This window comes from Periplaneta americana, chromosome 5 (assembly GCF_040183065.1).
Source record: "Periplaneta americana isolate PAMFEO1 chromosome 5, P.americana_PAMFEO1_priV1, whole genome shotgun sequence".
NCBI classification, from domain to species: Eukaryota; Metazoa; Arthropoda; class Insecta; order Blattodea; family Blattidae; genus Periplaneta; species Periplaneta americana.
Window position 1 is genome coordinate 51,840,383 of NC_091121.1, and position 22,149 is coordinate 51,862,531.

Here is a 22,149-nt window from a genome sequence, read left to right on the forward strand (position 1 = left end):
ACAAATTTTTACCACTCGAACGCAATTACGAGGACTGCAAAAAATAAATTTTCCTGGGACCGTTTACAGAAAGAAAACACAATTTCACGGAAAGATTTATTGGCAGAGATACAGAAATTGTTGAGCTATTTTTCAACATATTCCCCACCGGAATTGAGACATTTGTCATACCGTTGGATTAGCTTTTGTATCCCTGTGTCGTAGAAGTCTACCACCTGGATCGGAACCAGTGTGTGACAGCCGTACGCACCTCTCTGTCGACGCTAGTTTCATAAACATGCTCGCGTCTTAATTACCATTACAGGCAAGATTCATACGACTGTTTTTGTTCGACCATATTTGTCTAAATTTTTAGTTTTTACAAATATCTTTCTTACGTTGTTACTTTAGTAATAATGAAATGGTGAGCATGCGTGTCATTTTCAGCGTGTTCTCGACTATTGCAACAGATGGCACGAGTGTAAGTGTCTTTTCAGCGTGTTTCCTAGTAGTGCAACAGATAGCAGGCTGTACGCCGTATTTATTGATTTTTTGCAGGGCTAGGTATGGTGACTTTTACCTCAAAGCAACATATTAAAACACAGGAAATAAACTCAATTTATTATATTAAAATTAACATGAACAGAATTTATTTTATTTTAAATATATGTGCAGTTTGTGAAATTTATCTGGGGAATGGTTCCAAGTGGAATGTTTCGAGCTTGGTTAATGTTTGTGTGATTCGATTAACGCCACTTTCAAAAGTCGCGCCTGCCATTTTCGATTGGTGCTCTTAAGGGTTGTGGAATGTTGCACGTACGATATTAATCAATATCGCATATGCTTAGTTGGAAATCGATAGTTGTAATAACATAATGAACAGCAGTACTTTAATGTATATAATTAAGATACAGTTAGGTCACAGATAAATGTAACGAGCGTATTACAGTATGCGCGAGCAAAAAAAATGTTATGTACAGTATGTATATTAGATATAATCCTTGAAATTTTGTGCCGGTTCTTTTGGCTCACTATGTATATTACACACTTACATACACACACACACTCACTCACACACTCAGTCTTTAGAATACAAGGCGAACAGAGAAACATTCCAAATACATTCATTTCCATATGTTGTTGATCTGCCTGACAAGTGTTAGGCCACAAGGCCTGTTATGGTCTCACATAAAAATTTCACGCCATCTCTTAGCAAGACGACCCACAGATCTTTGGCCATGTGGTACATAATCATAAATTGCCTTTGGGAGTCTACTATTACTCATTCTTTCCAAACGATGTTTCCAATTAGACTGATATTGAACAATGTAATCTAAAACTGGTTGAGTTTTTAGTTCCTTTAAAATTTCACAATTTCTTTTCAGATCCCATTTAGTATAGCCCGCTGTTCTTCGCATGAATCGCATTTCAGAAGCCGTTATTCTGCTTTTATCTGCATTCCTCAGTGTCCATGCTTCGCTACCATAGCTGAGCATCGGTCGTGCCAATGTGTTGTAGAGACGTATGCGGGTGTGTTTCTGAACCAAGGATCGTTTCATCACACAATTTATAATGCCCATAGCTCTCGTGTATTTATTAATTTTATGCTCGACCATGCCGAAATGTAGTAATTATACACCTGGTAGCAGTCCTTTAATGCATGTCATTAAAGTACACCTATTCATTAAAGTTCAGGTTTTCGATTATTCTCGGATATGCAATCGAAAGACAACGAGGGAAACGTCACGGAGGCTGGAAATCCGATACTGTCGCAGAAGGTTATGTTCTGTTACTATAATAATTAGCGTTAAATGTAAATAATATTAAAATAAATTCAATTTGTCATCTCGTTTTTCAATTCTAAATCAATTTCCAGGTTATATCAAAATTAGTTCATGTTATTCTCTAGATTACATCAAGATCAATGACATTATTGTTCCTCGGAAAAAAATCAATACTTTCGCGTCTGCGCAAATCTCACAGTTTACAAGCTATGCACAAGGTCACTTCCGATCTTCAGTCAGATACGAATAAAATGAATATTTCTGAATAATTTCTAGTTAGAAATATGGTCGAGCATAAAAAGTCGTATGAAACTTGCCTATAATGGTAATTAAGACGCTCGTATGAAAATTATGAAACGAGCGTAAGCGAGTTTCATAAACAAACATACTCGCGTCTTAATTACAATCATTATAGGCTCGTTGCATAATGTACTGTTCTGTGATATGTCCAATTCTTCGAAAATGGAAAGATTGTAACCTAAATATGGGAAACTATTACATCTTTCTAATATTGTATTATCGAGACAAATTTTATTTTATTTCCCACAGAATACCATAATTTTTGTATGTGGCTGCTACTTGCTGCAAATTATATATTTCCATTTAAACTCTGGAAATCAAGCACTGGACTACTTTAACACATTTAGACCGAATACCTTAGACTATGTCTAACACAGCCTCCCTTCTCTTCAAAATGAACTGTCAACAAGCCTCCATTAAATACATCATCTTGGCTGACTCCTGCCTGTTACGCCACACTTCTTAACAACATGTTGTATGAAGTGCCTAACCTCCCGGCGTTTGACACAATGCATGCTCTTGAACCTTTCACAACCGTGAACGCCCACTTCCTTTGTGTGGTTTTGAGCTAATGCCTTTGTGTGTGCGTGAGTGTTTGTAATTTGCTCTCTCTTCATGATTTATTTGTCAAGTCAGAACAAAACACCCTGCTAATCAAATTACTTATACACACAATAAAGCATCAAAGACATCTTATACATACTGCACACAAAGTTAATGAAAGAAATATGATTAACCGTTATTCATCTCGAAGAAATTTGTGTTCTTTCGTGTGTAACTCAAAGTGTTAGACTAGTTGGAATAGTTTATCGTATTGAGGGTTTTCAACTTTAGACAACAATGTAGGTTTTTTCTAAATAATAGTAACAGTGTCACATTAACTAGAATCGAGAATGGTTTTAACAGATTTCTTGCATTGATGGAGAAGTACACAAAAATTCACTATTCGAAGAATAGAAAGGAAGAAAAGGCTATTCCACTCATTCTGGACTGTTACAAATGGTTAAATCCTTGAGTGCACACAAATTCTGTGTGACTTAAATTGTGGCTTCCTGTTAACGTATCTCCAGTAATAATAATAATAATAATAATAATAATAATAATAATAATAGTAATAATAATAATAATAATAATAATAATAATAGTTATATTATCTATAATTTCTAAAAAAAAGTATTAGATAATGCTAGATTCGGTGGAACGATTTTATTATCGATACTTTGTAAACAAACTAGTTATTATGCAAATCTGGCTTTCAGATAGTAGCTCCCTGTAAATCAGTAAATTTGAAAATTACCTAGCTGAAAGTACTATAGATAATGTTTGACAATACGGCGTTAATAAAAATTTGTGCGAGATATGATTACGCGTTACCATGGCCAGATCAAATACAAACAATACCTACTACATTTACGCAAAATTTAAAATTTTTCCGTAATAATACGAACTAAATTTAGAAAAAGAATAGTATTAGGCCTTTATGTTAATATAATAATGGGAATAATTAATCTTATGGGGTAATGTGACGAGGGGAATAAAGTTATGCGGTATGACGAGGGGTATAATGCTATGCCGTAATAACATCGACTAAATTTAGACAAAGTATAGCATTAGTCCTGCAAGTAAATAAAACGAGGAGAATAATATCAACTAAATTTAAACAAAGTATGGCATTAGACCTGTATGTAAATAAGACGAGGAGAATAATATCAACTAGGTTAAATTTAAACAAAGTATACCATTATTCCTGTAAGTAAATAAGACGAGGAAAATAATATCAACTATATTTAAACAAAGAATAGCATTAGACCTCTATGTAAATAAGACGAGGAGAATAATATCAACTAAATTTTAAACAAAGTATGTTAATACGACGAGGAGAATAATATCAACTAAATTTTAAACAAAGTATGTTAATACGACGAGGAGAATAATATCAACTAAATTTAAACAAAGTATAGCATTAGGCCTGTATGTAAATACGACGAGGAGAATAATATCAACTAAATTTAAACAAATTATAGAATTAGGCCTGTATGTTAATAAGACGAGGAGAATAATATCAACTAAATTTAAACAAAGTATAGCATTAAGCCTGTATGTTAATACAACGAGGAGAATAATATCAACTAAATTTAAACAAATTATAGCATTAGGCCTGTATGTTAATAAGACGAGGAGAATAATATCAACTAAATTTAAACAAAGTATAGCATTAAGCCTGTATGTTAATACAACGAGGAGAATAATATCAACTAAATTTAAACAAAGTATATAGCATTAGACCTTTATGTAAATAAGACGAGGAGAATAATATCAACTAAATTTAAACAAATTATAGCATTAGGCCTGTATGTTAATACGACGAGGAGAATAATATCAACTAAATTTAAACAAATTATAGCATTAGGCCTGTATGTTAATACGACGAGGAGAATAATATCAACTAAATTTAAACAAATTATAGCATTAGGCCTGTATGTTAATACGACGAGGAGAATAATATCAACTAAATTTAAACAAATTATAGCATTAGGCCTGTATGCTAATACGACGAGGAGAATAATATCAACTAAATTTAAACAAATTATAGCATTAGGCCTGTGTGTTAATACGACGAGGAGAATAATATCAACTAAATTTAAACAAATTATAGCATTAGGCCTGTATGTTAATACGACGAGGAGAATAATATCAACTAAATTTAAACAAATTATAGCATTAGGCCTGTGTGTTAATACGACGAGGAGAATAATATCAACTAAATTTAAACAAATTATAGCATTAGGCCTGTATGTTAATACGACGAGGAGAATAATATCAACTAAATTTAAACAAATTATAGCATTAGGCCTGTATGTTAATAAGACGAGGAGAATAATATCAACTAAATTTAAACAAATTATAGCATTAGGCCTGTATGTTAATACGACGAGGAGAATAATATCAACTAAATTTAAACAAATTATAGCATTAGGCCTGTATGTTAATAAGACGAGGAGAATAATATCAACTAAATTTAAACAAATTATAGCATTAGGCCTGTATGTTAATACGACGAGGAGAATAATATCAACTAAATTTAAACAAATTATAGCATTAGGCCTGTGTGTTAATACGACGAGGAGAATAATATCAACTAAATTTAAACAAATTATAGCATTAGGCCTGTATGTTAATACGACGAGGAGAATAATATCAACTAAATTTAAACAAATTATAGCATTAGGCCTGTATGTTAATACGACGAGGAGAATAATATCAACTAAATTTAAACAAATTATAGCATTAGGCCTGTATGTTAATAAGACGAGGAGAATAATATCAACTAAATTTAAACAAAGTATAGCATTAGGCCTGTATATTAATACAACGAGGAGAATAATATCAACTAAATTTAAACAAATTATAGCATTAGGCCTGTATGTTAATAAGACGAGGAGAATAATATCAATTAAATTTAAACAAAGTATAGCATTAGGCCTGTATATAAATACGACGAGGAGAATAATACCAACTAAATTTAAACAAAGTATAGCATTAGGCCTGTATATTAATACAACGAGGAGAATAATATCAACTAAATTTAAACAAATTATAGCATTAGGCCTGTATGTTAATAAGACGAGGAGAATAATATCAACTAAATTTAAACAAAGTATAGCATTAGGCCTGTATGTAAATACGACGAAGAGAATAATACCAACTAAATTTAAACAAATTATAGCATTAGGCCTGTATGTTAATAAGACGAGGAGAATAATATCAACTAAATTTAAACAAAGTATAGCATTAGTCTTATATGTTAATAAGACGAGGAGATAATACCAACTAAATTTAAACAAAGTATAGCATTAGGTCTGTATGATAATAAGACGAGGAGAATAATATAAATTAAATTTAAACAAAGTATAGTATTAGGCCTCTATGTAAATAAGACGAGGAGAATAATATCAACTAAATTTAAACGAAGTATAGCATTAGGTCTGTATGTAAATAAGACGAGGAGAATAATATCAACTAAATTTAAACGAAGTATAGCATTAGGTCTGTATGTAAATAAGACAAGGAGAATAATATAAATTTTTAAAAAGTATAGCATTAGGCCTGTATGTTAATAAGACGAGGAGAATAATACCAACTAAATTTGAACAAAGTTTAGCATTAAGTCTGTATGTAAATAAGACGAGGAGAATAATATCAACTAAATTTAAACAAAGTATAGCATTAGGCCTGTATGTAAGTAGGACGAGGAAAATAAATCAACTAAATTTAGACAAGATGTAGCACTACTCGTATGCCTATATAGGCTATCAATGTGACTTTGGTGCCTAAATGTACGGATCTGTCTCGGATCCAGCTCTCGTAAGGACAATCCAAACCAATGCGACTTTGGGAACAATTTTTTGTGGAAATTTAAATTAAATTTAGGCAAGATATTGAAATTTCGAATGTAAAGAGGGTCATCCGATCACTCTAAATTGTGTAACATTTTGTGACAAAACGAAAGACAAAATCGGTTTTATTGTTAATTGTTATCTTAACAGTCTGAAGGCAGTTTGGAAGCTCTTAATCGGTTTAAAGATATCCTCGTCCCTTAGAAAATATCGTACATTAAATTTTCCATAAAATTTGAATTTAGATGACGAAGAGTTGTAAAACACATTTTGATTTATTCCATAAAAAATTATAAAGTTTCACATACAAGCACACATATCCTATACAACGTGATGAAACGAATAATCTTATACAGTACTAATATTAAATAAATTTAGACACGAGTACGATAAGGCGACAATATCAATTGGATGTTGAACATAATCGAAGCAGTGTGACAATATAAGCGCGTGCTGTGTTACAGCTCACAACGCCGGCCTGTCCCCGTCGTCAACTCACGGCTCGGAGAAGGCGGGAATCCCCCAGGATGCCACGGCAGACGTCGCCGACCTGGTTGATCGTCCCGAGAAGGAGCCGCTGGAAGTGACAGATTTCCAGAATGAGGACGAGAAGCCAAACGGCGCGGTCAAGACGGAGAACGGGGATGCGGTGAAGGTGATCGCCGCCGCCACCGGAGCCGCCATCGCGGTGGGAGCAGCGGCCGCAGCTGCTGCAGCCGGAGGGGAGTCGGAAGAGCGGCAGCAGACCGAGTCGCCGGCAGCCGCGGACAGCAGCGAGGCGGAGACGGCGGAGGTGACGGACGCCAAGTCGGAGGAGCTGGAGGAACCAGTGCCTGAGACGCTACAGGGTAGCAGACCAGCAAGTGCCTCAGAGGGGACCAGGCCCACCAGTGCCTCACATGCCACGCCGGAGGGAGCAGTACCTGAACCCGAAGCAGCTCAAGAGGTGCAAACACTTTTAAGAGTTAATCGATTTCGACACAACTTCAGGCGCACATTTTTCAAGCCCTTGGTATAGTTCTTTAAATCTGAAAATATCATTAAACTCGACCGAAAGTAACTGCCGGAAATATGGTAAGAACGAAACTCAGTCCTTCGCTCAGGTAGCTCAGCGCTAGAGCACAAACGCAAGTTCCATCTCCGATGTACAAGGGGATTATTTTTGTGATGGACAAAGTAGCGATGAGATTCTTCAATTTTCCTCAACTCTAATTTCACCGACGACTTTAATAGAATACTACACATCTTGATTGACACAACTTTTAACACTATATCACTTAGGAATATAATATATGGTGATTACTAAGGTACGGATTTTTAGGTCGTTAAAATGTAATTTTAGGTGCCTAAAATAGGCTTAAAAGTGCAGGAAATAGTCTCTAAAAATTGAAAATAGACTCTAACAAAAATAATGTTTTCTTTAAAAACATGTTACAAATCATCAGGAATTCACTTCTAGAATTTAATAATTTTAAATGCTTATACACCGTTACCACTACTACTATTAAAAGTATAAAAACAACAACCAGTAAGTTAGCCATATACATAGACTAATGTAAACAATTAAATGTGAAAAATAAGTTTTAGACATAAATTCAGTACACAAACAAGTCAAATATCAATTTTTACCAAGCCTTGTCCGTTAATGTCCGTAATTAGCTTCAGAATAAATTACTAATAATATTTCTAAATTTTCAACTAAAAAGCAATGCCGTCTGTCACTCAATACAAATTTGTATGCTGAAAATGAACGCTCCACATCCACTGAAGTAACAGGAGAGTATTTCAATTTTGACACTAGTTGGACAGGAATGTTACATTGTAAATCCGTGTTCTTCCCTGCTAGGATATCTGAAGCAGTACGTAGATCCTTAAGTCCTACATTTCTCTGTAGAACTTGCTCCAGTTTATCCCGTACTTTATTTCCAACAGAACCAGGAACGCTTTTAGAATTTAAAATATAAATTTTCGAAATAAAAATGGGTGTTTTGACCTATTAGAGGTAAAACATACTTGAAAAGTCAAAATAGCCTTTGTCGTCGAAATAGGCATTTTTAGGTGTTATTAAAATATCAATTTTAGGCATAGTTTCGTATGAAACATGTACTTGCAAGCTTTTATGAACTTATCTTTTAAGGATTAAAATAGGTTTTTACCTAAAATCCGAAGTCTAGTGATTACTTGCACGTGTTACGATTTGTATACGAAATGTACAGATACACAAAAACACACCCACAACAAATCCTCAATACACAACTGAATTTCAGAGTATACACACTATTTGACTCTACACTATACAACAGAAACGCACTCCCACCGGGGGTGAAGACACCGGAAGAGTAAGGACCTCAGCAGTTCTAAAGATGGATCCCAAGTCGAAACTAATCAAGTAGGTAATTAGAAACTTAGTTCAATATTAACACGTGAAAGTAATGTCCATATATTGTATTCCTAAGAATATTGCATGTAGGCCTATATCTCATGTAACGTTTCATTTTAAAAAGGATTTGCACAAGATTCCCGATGAGGTCATGGATTTTCTCCATTGATTTAATACTCCCGGCAGCACTTTGACACTGGAGTTTATTCATCCTCTAGCTCCTAGCAGAAATAAGTACCACTTATGAAGGCGACTGTCTGTACAGGTAGGAGCTTTAACCTGTCGCCATCTTCTGGGCCGATTTGGCCTATAAAAAGGTGACTATGTCTTTACACTGTTCCGTCGATTTATGAGAAAGCAATGTTCACCTACTTAGATATAACACGCGGAGCAAGTCCCCTGCAATCAGCAAGTATCTTGTTCAGGAAGAGCACGAAAGTGAAGGAATATTATGAACAGTAACAAAATCGATCATACGGGAATGAGTATTTAAGAGATCCTAATTAATTTAAAAAAAGTGAATCTGATACAACGTTAATAAAAGTTAATTTTTTTTTCTAGAATACATCCATCTATAAAGTATAATAATAAACAGATAAGACAGACAGACAGGTAGAAGTAAGTAAGTATGTAAATAAATAAGTAAATAGATAAATAAGTAAATAAATAAACGAAAGAATGAATGAATGAATGAATGAATGAATGAATGAATGAATGAATGAATGAATGAAGTGAACGAATGAACAAATGAATGAATATTACCTTAAACTCTCCAGCAATATCCTTCATATTTACGTCGTTTTCAAGGATTGAATAATATTCATTTTGTGATAAATACTCAGACGTGAACGTGTTTGTGACATGATGCCTTATTAGTATGCGGGGGCTTGGATTCTCGTCACTACAACAGCCCACGTTGTACTGTAATGCTACTTTATTTAGACTCTACTAAATCGGCGGAGCAGTGTATCTCACAATAAAAAAAACTGACCTCTTCGGAAAATTCTAAAAAGGGACAGGGGATTGGATGAAACGTTTTTATGTAATTACTAGGTTATATAAAGATGGATTTAAGGATTGATGAGTACATCATATCCAATAATTAGATAATGGAATGAAAGATCATGTTTAAGTCCCGATGATGATGATGATGATATGATGATCATGATGATGATGATGCCAGAGAGGAAAAATGGGAGAAGAAGCATTTAAAATGTACACGGTCGCGCGTGATTTCAAGGGAATTTGGGGTTACGAGGATGAATCTAGCCTATGTGAGCTCTAAGCATGTTAGTCACTTGTCTCACTCCGTTTTTCACCGATCCATTGAAGAAACTAGACAATTTTGAAGGAGAAAAGCTGAAAATGGCTTCCACACGAGAGACAGAAATGTCCTAATACGGGTGAATAGCAAAGATGTTAAAAGCCTGGGCAGTGCGATTGGTGAGAGGTAGCGTTTCTATTCTCGCTAGACAAGAAATCCGAACTCTTTCCGTAAGCAATTGACAATGGAGTAAGCTTGTCCTCAAGTAGCCAAGGCGACACGTGAAAAATAATGCTTCGATTTGTGAAGGCTTTAATTTGGAAAATGCTGCGATTTATGTGAGGGAGTATGCAGGTTCGTGGCCCGTTTCTTTTACGACTTATCCCATCATTTTCCTTGGCTCCTTAGGAAAACCACAAGAAGGTTAAGTTATCCCAATTTAGGAGACTAGGCAATTGAGATGATTCTAATGAAATATGACCCGACTGACTCTGAGGACAAACCTCAATCAATCAATCAGATAGTGTTGGAGTCAGAGTCAATTATAATGACAGACAGAGTAACTGTCTCATGCCTCCATGTTAATTACACTCTCAATGCACTCATTAAAACCAGGTACACAGCTTTGTAGCACAGTCCTAGGAGCTTCAAAGGGCAAACCTCGACGCAAATTAAATAGAGAATGCAGCGAAACGGACCGCGTGGAAAACCACGAGGCACGAAGTTCATCTTACTCTTCTGTTTTCATGATACCGCGAGTGATGTTAGTATTTACAGGAAAACGTTTCTTGTTAAACGTTAGAATAGAAGCTTTCTCTCCTTGTACGTGAATATAGAAAACGAGAATGAAAGGAGAAAGAATAAAAAAGTACGCGATCGCGCATCCTTGAAATGGAATTTGAGAAGTGTATGTGAGCTCCAAGGCAGTTGACCACTTGTCTCACTACGATTTTCACTGTTCCGTTTGAAGGAACATACAGTTTTGACGAGGAAAGCCGAAAATGGACTAACCTAATAGCTGCCACATGAGTGAGAGGAAAGTCGCAAGCGCGACTAAAGGGCAGCCAGGCAGAATCGCCGGATATATTAAAAGCCTGCACAGTGCGAGTGGTGAAGACACGTGAAATCCAAGACTCCAATTTTTTATTAGGTACCTCAATTTGCCATATAGACATTTCACGTCAAAAGTATGAGAAAGTAGTTCAGGAACGAATTACCTACGCCACACAGCATAAACAACAGCCCAAGCCTTCTCCAAGAAGGGTAGATACATGCGACGGGTAGTAATAGCTTGGATCACAAATTTCCAACCATCCTGCCAACATTAATATTTGAGAAAAAGAAATGAGATCGTGGTGGGAAGGTCAGGGAGCTTCAAAATATTTTTTTTTTTTTAGTGATGTCCTCTATAAGGACGTATATGCTCATACACACTTATTTTAGCTAACTTCTCAATTATAGAACAAATAAATATAATACGTTTCTAATACATTTTAGACTGTTTGCAGATCGGTTTCATGAACAGTGAAAATTGATTTTACTTCAAATAATCTGTAATGACTTTGTTCTAGAAGTTTTCTTTTATCATCATCACCGTCCTTGCAGGTATTAGACCTAGTGATCTGTTACGGTCTCCGTCCATCTCTTCAGCGGACGTCCCAAAGTTCGTCTTCCATGTGGTATATAGCGGAGAATTTGTCTTGGGAGTCTGGAACGGTCCATCCTATTGACATGGTTAAGCCATTTATGTCTATAGTGGTTGAGATGTTCATAAATAGGTGTAATTTTCAATTCTTTTGTAATTAGTTCATTATTTTGTGGTCAAGCAAGCTGTAGCCGGCAGTCCTCTTTAAAAAATCTCATTTCCGCAGTTGTTAGGCTTTGAACATCTGAATTTCGGACAGTCCAGGCCTCACTACCATACATGAGGACAGGTCTTGCTAGAACTTTATATGCTTTTAACCTGGTATGTTTTTGGGTTTTCGTGGTTGTGAAAACCTGGTTGATGGTTCTTAAGGCTCCATTAAAATGTTGAATATTTTCAGGTATATCAGTAACAGGTAAATATGTCAAATTATAACCTAAATATTTAAATGAGTTTACCTGTTCTAACGTATGAGTTCCAATGCAAATTTTACTTCTAACTGGCTGTTTACCTTGGAATGCCATAATTTTTGTTTTGTTTGAGGAAATTTTCATATTGAAATTTTGTGCTATTATATTCAAATGATATATTGAGTATTGCAGCTCGTCTTCATTTGTAGCAAAAAGAACCTGATCGTCTGCATATAATAATGTATCTAGAGCACAATTTCGGAAGAGTGGGATGTTTCTTTTATACAATTATTATCTGGAAAAAAATTTATAATATATATATTAACATTTTTGTGCTTAAAATGTAACTAAATCACTTTGACAAATTAATGCTATATTAGTCTCTACGAAGACAGACGATGACGTGACGAAGTGTCCGCCGTACATACTGTCATGTCAGTTTTACGACATGTGTTATAATTTCAGCAATATTACTAATAGTGTCATTGATTTTTATCTTGTGTTGCAGGTCGAGGCAGAAGTTAGCAGTTCTCCTCCGGCTGAGGGAGAAGGAAGCAGGCCGCAGAGTTCTGCAGTCGACGAACGTCCAGAATCTACCGAAGAGAAAGAAGGGAGTCGACCAGTTAGTGCGACAGTATCAGCAGAAGAACCTGTTGGTAGCCGTCCAGAGTCGACGAATACCAAGCAAGATGAAGTCGTCGAACAATCTGCGGAAGAGGAAGAATGCAGGGCTACCAGTGCTACGCAAGAAAATGTCGAGCCTTCCGTCAGTCGACCAGCTAGTGCAGTTGAATCGACTAAGGAGGAAAGTAGTCGGCCAATTAGTGCTGCTGAATCAAGCAAGGAGGAAGGCAGTCGACCAGCTAGTGCGGTTGAATCAACCAAAGAGGAAAGCAGTCGACCAGCAAGTGCGGTTGAATCAACAAAGGGTGAAGTTAGTCGACCAGCTAGTGAGTTAACCAAAGAAGAAAGTAGTCGACCAACTAGTGTTGTTGAATCAACCAAAGAGGAAATCAGCCGATCAGGTAGTGCGACTGAATCAACAAAGGAGGAAGGCAGTAGGCCAATTAGTGCTGTCGAAGCAACCGAGGAAAGAGGAAGTCGACCAGTTAGTGCGGTTGAATCAACCAAAGAGGAAGAAAGTCGACCAGTTAGTGCAGTTGAACCTACAGAAGAGGAAGTAAGTCGGTCGGTGAGTGCAGTTGAAGCAATCAAAGAAAACAGTCGACCAGTTAGTGCGGTTGAATCAAACAAAGAGGAAAGCAGTCGACCAGTTAGTGCGGTTGAATCTACCCAGGAGAAAAGCAGCCGACCAGCTAGTGCGGTTGAAGTAAACAAAGAAGACAGTCGACCGGTTAGTGCAGTCGAATCAACCAGAGAGGAGGGAAGTCGACCAGTTAGTGCGGTTGAATCAGCTAAGGAGGAAGGCAGCCGACCAGTTAGTGCGGTTGAATCAACTAAGGAGGAAGGCAGTCGGCCAATTAGTGCGGTTGAATCAACTAAAGAGGAAAGCAGTCGACCAGTTAGTGCGGTGGAATCAGCTAAGGAGGAAGGCAGCCGACCAGTTAGTGCGGTTGAATCAACTAAGGAGGGAGGCAGTCGACCAGTTAGTGCGGTGGAATCAGCTAAGGAGGAAGGCAGCCGACCAGTTAGTGCGGTTGAATCAACTAAGGAGGAAGGCAGTCGACCAGTTAGTGCGGTTGAATCAGCTAAGGAGGAAGGCAGTCGTACAGTTAGTACGGTTGAATCAACTAAAGAGGAAGGAAGCCGACCAGTTAGTGCGGCTGAATCAACCAAGGAAGAAGGCAGTCGACCAGTTAGTGCGGTTGAATCAATTAAGGAGGAAGGCAGTCGACCAGTTAGTGCGACCATATCAGCTAAGGATGAAGGCAGTCGACCACCTAGCGTGGTTGAACCAACCAATGAGGAAACGGTTGAAACGAAAGAGGGCAGTCGACCAGGAAGTGTAGTCGAAGCAGCTGAAGAGGCGGGAAGTAGACCAGTCAGTGTAGCGGAATCGACAAAAGTAGAAAGTCGACCAGTTAGTACGACTGAATCAACGAAAGAGGAAGATGATCGGCCAGTCAGCACAGTTGAGCAAGCAGCAGAGGATGGAAGTCGACCAACTTCCTCAGTTGAACACACTGCAGAGGAAGACATTGCTCTTGTTAGTGCAGCTGTACCAACAAAAGACGACGGTGGACGAGTTAGTGCAGACGAGTCAACAAAAGAGGAAGGTAGTCGACCAGTTAGTGTAGCCGAAGCAACACAAAAGGAAGGCAGTCGGCCAGTCAGTGTAGCCGAATCAACAAAAGAGGAAGGCAGTCGACCAGTTAGTGTAGCCGAAGCAACACAAGAGGAAGGCAGTCGACCAGTCAGTGTAGCCGAAGCAACACAAGAGGAAGGCAGTCGACCAGTCAGTGTAGCCGAATCAACAAAAGAGGAAGGCAGTCGACCAGTTAGTATAACTGAAGTAACGAAAGAGGAAGACAGTCAATCAGTTAGTGAAACTGACGCAACGAAAGAGGAAGGTAGTCGACCAGTTAGTGCTGCTGAGTCAACGAAAGAGGAAGGTAGTCGACCAGTTAGTATAGCCGAAGTAACAAAAGAAGAAGGCAGTCGACCAGCTAGTGCAACTGACGCAACGAAAGAGGAAGGCAGTCGACCAGTTAGTGCTGCAGTTTCAACAAAAGAGGAAGGCAGTCGACCAGTTAGTGCTGCTGAATCAACAAAAGAGGAAGGCAGTCGAGCAGTTAGTGCTGCTGAATCAACAAAAGAGGAAGGCAGTCGACCAGTTAGTGCAAGCGAAGCATCAAAAGAGGAAGGCAGTAGACCAGTTAGTGTAGCCGAAGCAACACAACAGCAAGGCAGTCGGCCAGTCAGTGTAGCCGAATCAACAAAAGAGGAAGGCAGTCGACCAGTTAGTGTAGTCGAATCAACAAAAGAGGAAGGCAGTCGACCTGTTAGTATAACTGAAGTAACAAAAGAGGAAGGTAGTCGACCAGTTAGTGCAACCGAATCAGTCAAAGAGGAAGGTCCTAGGCCGACATCAGTCGAGGAAAATGGGATTACTGATGAAGATCTCGGAGAGAGCCAGTCACTTCCTTTTTCCGAATCGATTAAAGAGGCAGAAAGTCTTCCAGAAGAAGTGACAGAAGACGAAATTAAACCCAGTAGTGAATCGGCAAAAGAAGACAGCAGACCTGCTAGTATAGCAGGTTCATTAAAGGAAGAAGGCAGTCGGCCGGTTAGTGTTGCAGAACCAGAAGAGACGAAGAAAGAGGAAAGCAGTAGACCAACGAGTTCAGCAGCTGAAGAACTTGAAGCAATAGAAGAAAGCAGGCTTGATTCAACGAAGGGAGAAGAATCCACTCCAGTCAGTGCAAACGAAGAAGATCAAAAAGAAGGGAGTAGGCCGGTTTCAGCCAAAGAAGGTATCCCGGAAGGAAGTAGACCTGAAAGTGTTGTTGAGTCAACCAAAGATGAAGGAAATAGGCCGGCAAGTGCTACTGAGTCAACCAAAGAGGAAGGAAGCAGACCTGTAAGTGTTGCTGAACCAACCAAAGAGGAAAGCAGTAGGCCAACAAGTGTTGCTGAATCTAACAAAGACGAAGAAAGTAGACCTACAAGCACTGCTGAATCAACCAAAGTAGAAGAAAGTAGACCGGTAAGTGCTGCCCAATCAACCAAAGAGGGAGACAGTAGGCCGGCAAGTGGTGTTCAATCAACCAAAGAGGAAGAAAGCAGAACAGCAAGTGTTGCTGAATCAACCAAAGCGGAAGGAAGTCGGCCAGCAAGTGTTGCTGAACCAACCAAAGAGGAAAGCAGTAGACCAACAAGTGTTGCTGAATCAACCAAAGAAGAAGAAAGCAGGCCTGCAAGCGCTGCTGAATCAACCAAAGCAGAAGGAAGTAGGCCAGCAAGTGCTGCCCAATCAACCAAAGAGGAAGGAAGTCGGCCGGCAAGTGTTGCTGAATCAACCAAACAGGAAGAAAGACCTACAAGTGTCGCTGAATCAACAAAAGCGGAAGGAAGTAGGCCTGCTAGTACAGTAGAGCCAACCAAAGAAGAAAGTCGGCCAGTAAGTGCAGCTGGTGAAGGGGAATCTGAATCTCAAGTAGACGAAAATGGGATAAATGCAGAAGATCAGAAAGCGGCGAGTGAAGATGCAGATGAAGCTGTAAAAGAAACCAGTCGATCGGCAAGTGCTGTGGAGGAAGAAAATATAGAAGAACATGCAGGGGTGCCTCAACTGACAATAACCGAGGTCCCTGACCTACCGCGCAGCGACTCCGAGACTGAAGAAGAGAAACCAACAATGGAAGAGACTGTAGAAGAGGAGAAACCGGCGGAAGAGGCGAAGAACGCGGCTGCCACTGCCATCCAGGCTACTTTCAGAGGCTACCAGACCAGACAGGCTCTGAGTAAGGCTGCGGAGAAAGAAGAGGTAAGGCGAGCGCTCTGCACTTGATTATTTAGTGGATTTCGTGAACACTTATCCTGCCGCTAGCTCCATATGTATTGCAGCCTTCTGTTTTGCTGAAATATTCTGTCTAAGCACGTCAATATCCCTAACAAGTAGATTCTTATATTATTATGATGTACGCAAAATACATATATTTCCGTGCAGATATTCTGCGTCATCATATGATGAAAGATGAGTGGAACAGAGAAAAACTCTCTCCGGCACCGGGATTTGAAGCCGGGTTTACAGTTCTACGTGCTGATGATTAGAGCAACAGCACGTAGAGCTGAAAACTCGGGTTCAAATCCCTTTGCCGGAGAGAATTTTTCTCTGTTCCACTCATCTTTCATCATAAGTAGATTCTTACTTAATCGTGTGATTATTAAATTCTTCGTTTCCAAATCATCGCTCATGAAAATAAAGTAATGCTTACAAGTCAACGAATCAGAATATGTGTTGGGTTGTTAGTTATGAAATGACTGGATCGGAATTTTTCAACACAGTTCTCAACTTGCTACTTTTAATTATTTGATACAAATGAAAGTGAACATATTCACTAAAAAATTTACTGCTCACAGTGAAACCGTGAGACGTACATATACAAAGAATTAAGATTCACAAATATCTATCAATCAGGCCGAGAAGAGCTAATGAATTTGTTGTCAAGCGCACAGCATTGGAAATTAGTACATACGTATTTAATGTTTTTTTTTCTTTATTGTTATTTTGAATCGCTTATATTATTCAGAGACGATGAGATAATTTTCTGTCGCTAACAGAGCAATAGTGGAAAGAGAATGTCAGAACAACCCGAAGTAGTTGGAGAAAAGTAGCCTCACATGGGATCGAGAACCAACCTAACATATTTCGTACAAAAAATATGTATATATAAGTTCAATCATAAGACATATCTCTTTGCAAATGTTTATTTGCTATGAAGGTATTAAGTATATATTAACGTTTTCGCCTTATTTGGCATCATCAGATATAATAAAATACGTGATCTGAAACTTGAATGAATTGACAAACGAGCAGTATAATGTACATGGTAATTTAATCTTCATGAGTTTTATGTATGAGGCTATATATAAGGTTGTGATAATTGATTTCAATACAATACAAGTTTGAAAGAGTCGAAAGTGGTTGTATATACATATAACTCATGTTACAGGTGTACATACATGATTAAATAGTGAGCAATTAAATTATACAAAATATCGGCGATGTTATAGACATCAATTAAAGTTTGATTATGAATGAAAAATGAAGAGATATCATAGATTTAAAATTTGCGAAGGATAAAATGTATTAAAATACTATATAATTAGTCTAGTACTATGTTACAAATTGATAAGTCTTGTGTTGTTAACAATTAATCATTATCAAGAACATATGCTTATGGCTTCTGCTGTGATGTAGTAGCCTATATGTACGCTTGAATTTTGGACATGAGTATCCAAGCGTACATATACTACATCACAGCAGAAGCCACAAGCATATGTTCTTGATAATGATTAATTGTTAACAACACAAGACTTATCAATTTGTAACATAGTACTAGACTAATTATATAGTATTTTAATACATTTTATCCTTCGCAAATTTTAAATCTATGATATCTCTTCATTTTTCATTCATAATCAAACTTTAATTGATGTCTATAACATCGCCGATATTTTGTATAATTCAATTGCTCACTATTTAATCATGTATGTACACCTGTAACATGAGTTATATGTATATACAACCACTTTCGACTCTTTCAAACTTGTATTGTATTGAAATCAATTATTACAACCTTATATATAGCCTCATACATAAAACTCATGAAGATTCAATTACCATGTACATTATACTGCTCGTTTGTCAATTCATTCAAGTTTCAGATCACGTATGTTATTATATCTGATGATGCCAAATAAGGCGAAAATGTTAATATATACTTAATACCTTCATAGCAAATAAACATTTGCAAAGAGATATGTCTTATGATTGAACTTATATATATTGTACTATATTACCAGACTTATCTGAACATAAAAATGAACTGCAAACTAACATATTTCCACAATTAAGGATTACAGTTTTATGATCATTATAGTCAATATACCATGTAGTTACGATTCCACTCCATCTTTTTTTAACTTTTTTCCCAGGCTTCTTGTATGTCCTAATTTTTAAACTCACGATTTTAAGGTCCAACTGGCAAATCAGTAAGACATTATTAAAATGTAACAGTGTAATAATATGTTGATCTTGTGAACGAAAAATATGAAATTACCTTTCAAAACTTAACACACAAACGTAACGTCTTATCATTAATCCCAAAATTTAACACATTTTGGAATAAGTTTCTTATAATTGGATACATTTTTACTTTTTATAAAACTTTTCTCCATTTCCTTTTTGCTCCAACAACATAAAGCCATTATTTCTTTTATGAATTCATTTCTGCTTCTCAAAACCATTTTCTACTGTTTTCAGCGCATTATGGCATTAAGTCCACGCCGTGGAGTAACGGTTAGCATGCTTTACCGCGAATTTTTTTTTTATCTTGGGTTATTTAGCATCTGAATGAGATGAAGATGATAATGCCGGTGAAATGAGTCCAGGGTCTAATACCGAAAGTTACCCAGTACTTACTCATATTGGAATGATAGAAAACCACGGAAAAAACCTCAACCAGGTAACTTGTCCCGACCTGGAATCGAACCCGGGCCACCTGGTTTCGCAACGAGACAATGACCGTGAAACAAATGCGCCCTGATTCAAATTCTGGTTGAGACAAGTTACCAGATTGTTTTTTTTTCCGAAGTTTCCCCCCCCTCAACAACTTGAAAAAGAATTTCTGAATAACTTTCGGCGTTGGACCTCCGACTCATTTCGCCTTCAATACTTTCAGGTCGACCAGGAGATCGGGCAGACGTGATGCTATGATTTGCCTACTATGTTATATCTGAGGGAGCTGCACAAATCTCAGTGATGCGTAGGGGCTTTAGCAGCGGACTACGGCAGACCAGGGAGTGTAGCTCCCTCGGACAGATGGCACCTTGGTGAGTCGCGGTGTCTACGGTGCCGTGATCTTCAGGTCAATATATGATGCAGTAGGACGAAGTAAGTGAATTGCGAATAGATGCCATCGATCTGAGGAGGAGACAGATTTCAACAGGGAGACGGAGGGGCTTTCCTGCGCATGCGCGGACTCTGTCAGATTTGGATGCTGTAGATGAATCGATAAAGATGGCACCAAGCAATGAATCGAGTACTCAGAGGAATGCGTTCCTAAAGACTCCAACAATCATCCCAATATAAGGAACCAGATTTGCATAATACTGAATATCAAATTTAAGTATCATAATATAAGGGGGCATTTGAAATTTCAAAGGAGGGGTTGAGGAGTTGGGGGTTAAACCCAAAATGCAATTAGTAGGCGTACTGGTTTCGAACTCCCTTCCCAATATCTAAATTGACATATTTTTTTGTTTAAATTAAATGTAATTGAAATAAATTAATTGTTTAGACTGGCAAGTTTTGAAATGAAAGCCTTATATACTGTACAGTAAAAAGGTAAAAGGTAAAGGTATCCCCGTAACATGCCATGAAGGCACTTGGGGGGCATGGAGGTAGAGGCCCATGCTTTCCATGATCTCGACACTAGAATGAGGTGGTGTGGTCGGCACCACGCTCTGACCTCCTTTTACCCCCGGGAAAGACCCAGGACTCAATTTTATAGGAGGCTGAGTGAACCTCGGTGCCGTTCTGAAAGTTTGGCAACGAGAAAAAATCTTGTCACCACCTGGGATCGAACCCCGGACCTTCCAGTCCCTGCATGAAATTAAAAATAGGAAAAATACAAGCAGTGTTCCACACTCACTGCATGTACGGCACAGAGGCTATCAGCGAATTCCTATAGAAGAAGTAATGTTCAGAGATAGGGCACTGTAAGATTGGAAGTCTCCATTGGAAATATTGTGCAATAACATTTCTTACTGCTACCAACACCTCAACTTCTATTTAAAGTGTGCAGAACTATAAGTACATGTCTTTTTCTTTCCTGGACTGTAGACGCCGCAGACAGAATCAGCACACGATGACCTGTTTGGTCCGCCAGTGGAAACACCTACGTCTACCTCGACCGCGCCGCCAGTCAGCAGTCCACCGGGGAGCCCAGAGGCAGCTGAGAAGCAGCCGGAAGAGGCAGACAATACCGAACTTGCCGACCTACAGAAACCACAAGAATGCGACGAGTTAGCCCAAAACGGAGAACTCGAGGACACCGACGCAGACTCGTCGGCCGAGACGGCGGCGACCAAAATCCAGGCCGGGGTACGCGGGTTCTTATCTAGGCGCCAGGTGCAACACATGAAGGCCAGCAACTCCACGACGGCGCCGTCCATGTCCATGGACGAGGGCGTGCACACGTCGGGGTCGATGGAGACGGAGGTCCAGAAGCAGCAGCAGGACGACGAGGAGGAAGAGGGCAAGGCTGTGAGGTCGGCAGTGTCCTTGCAGATGGACGGCGAGGTCAACGGGGAGGAGGACCAGAAGGTGTGGAACACTCTGCAGCAGGAGGAGCTGGACGACGCGGCCACCAAGATCCAGTCCAACTACAGGGGCTACCGCGCGCGCAGGAATCTCAAGCGGGAGGACGCTGTGCGCATGCCCACGACCAGCTCCAGCACCACGACCACTACTAGCATCGAGACGGCACCCGCCGACGTGGTGCGCCACTCCGGGGAGTTCCACGACCTGGCGGTGCTCCCGCCTTCACCGGAAGGAGATCCAAGTACGGCGGCCGCGAAGCCCATACAATAAGCTTTTAAGTTGAGACAGATTTGATAAATATCTCTGGATCCGAAGTTCGAAGCCGGTCGAGGACAAACAAAAATTATAAAAGCGATATAAATTTTTACCATGGCTTTCTTCGAAAGAGAAGTAAATTTGTGTGGCATTTGTCGCAGATATAAGATTCCTGCCCCTCTTATATCTGAATTAAAGGACTCCAAGAAATATCTTCCGGCCAGCTCTTGCCTATGTCAAAATTAAATTCTGGAGGTTGCGCAACGGGGCGTTATAGTTCAAATAACGAATATGATTTTATGTACCAAACTATAATATTCAAACAAAATGACAAATTGAAATGTAAAAAAATTAAAATAATAAATAACAGATATTTCATATTATTTTATTATTTAATTCCCCGCGTAGTCTTCACACATTTGTACGAAAATGCCTGCAGTCGTTCCTGCAATTCAAATATTTTTACTTTTTATAGAGACTGATTTATATATTTTATTGAAATTTGTTAAAATCATATTTGACATTAATGTCAGCTGAATGATGATGCTCAGTAATGAAGGTAGATAGCTGTGCAGAATACAAGTCCTAGTGATCATGTGAATGGCCATAATAGATGCTTTTGATAAACTTTAAGTCTCCACTTCGATTCTTGAACCAGCCCTGCCAGCACTTATCTCCCTCTTATTGATACTTTCACTTACGTTTTCGTTTAATTCTACAAAAAA

General features: G+C 38.5%; 1 protein-coding gene across 1 annotated transcript in view; it reads left to right on the top strand.

The window, feature by feature from the left end:
• The window catches only part of LOC138700411 (microtubule-associated protein futsch-like), a 275,099-nt gene that overhangs the window by 204,935 nt on the left and 48,015 nt on the right, over positions 1–22,149 (top strand). The window contains exons 4-6 of the mRNA XM_069827029.1: positions 6,925–7,406; positions 12,668–16,606; positions 20,690–21,410. Coding sequence (XP_069683130.1) covers positions 6,925–7,406; positions 12,668–16,606; positions 20,690–21,410 — 5,142 coding nt within the window. The remainder of the gene's footprint in view (positions 1–6,924; positions 7,407–12,667; positions 16,607–20,689; positions 21,411–22,149) is intronic.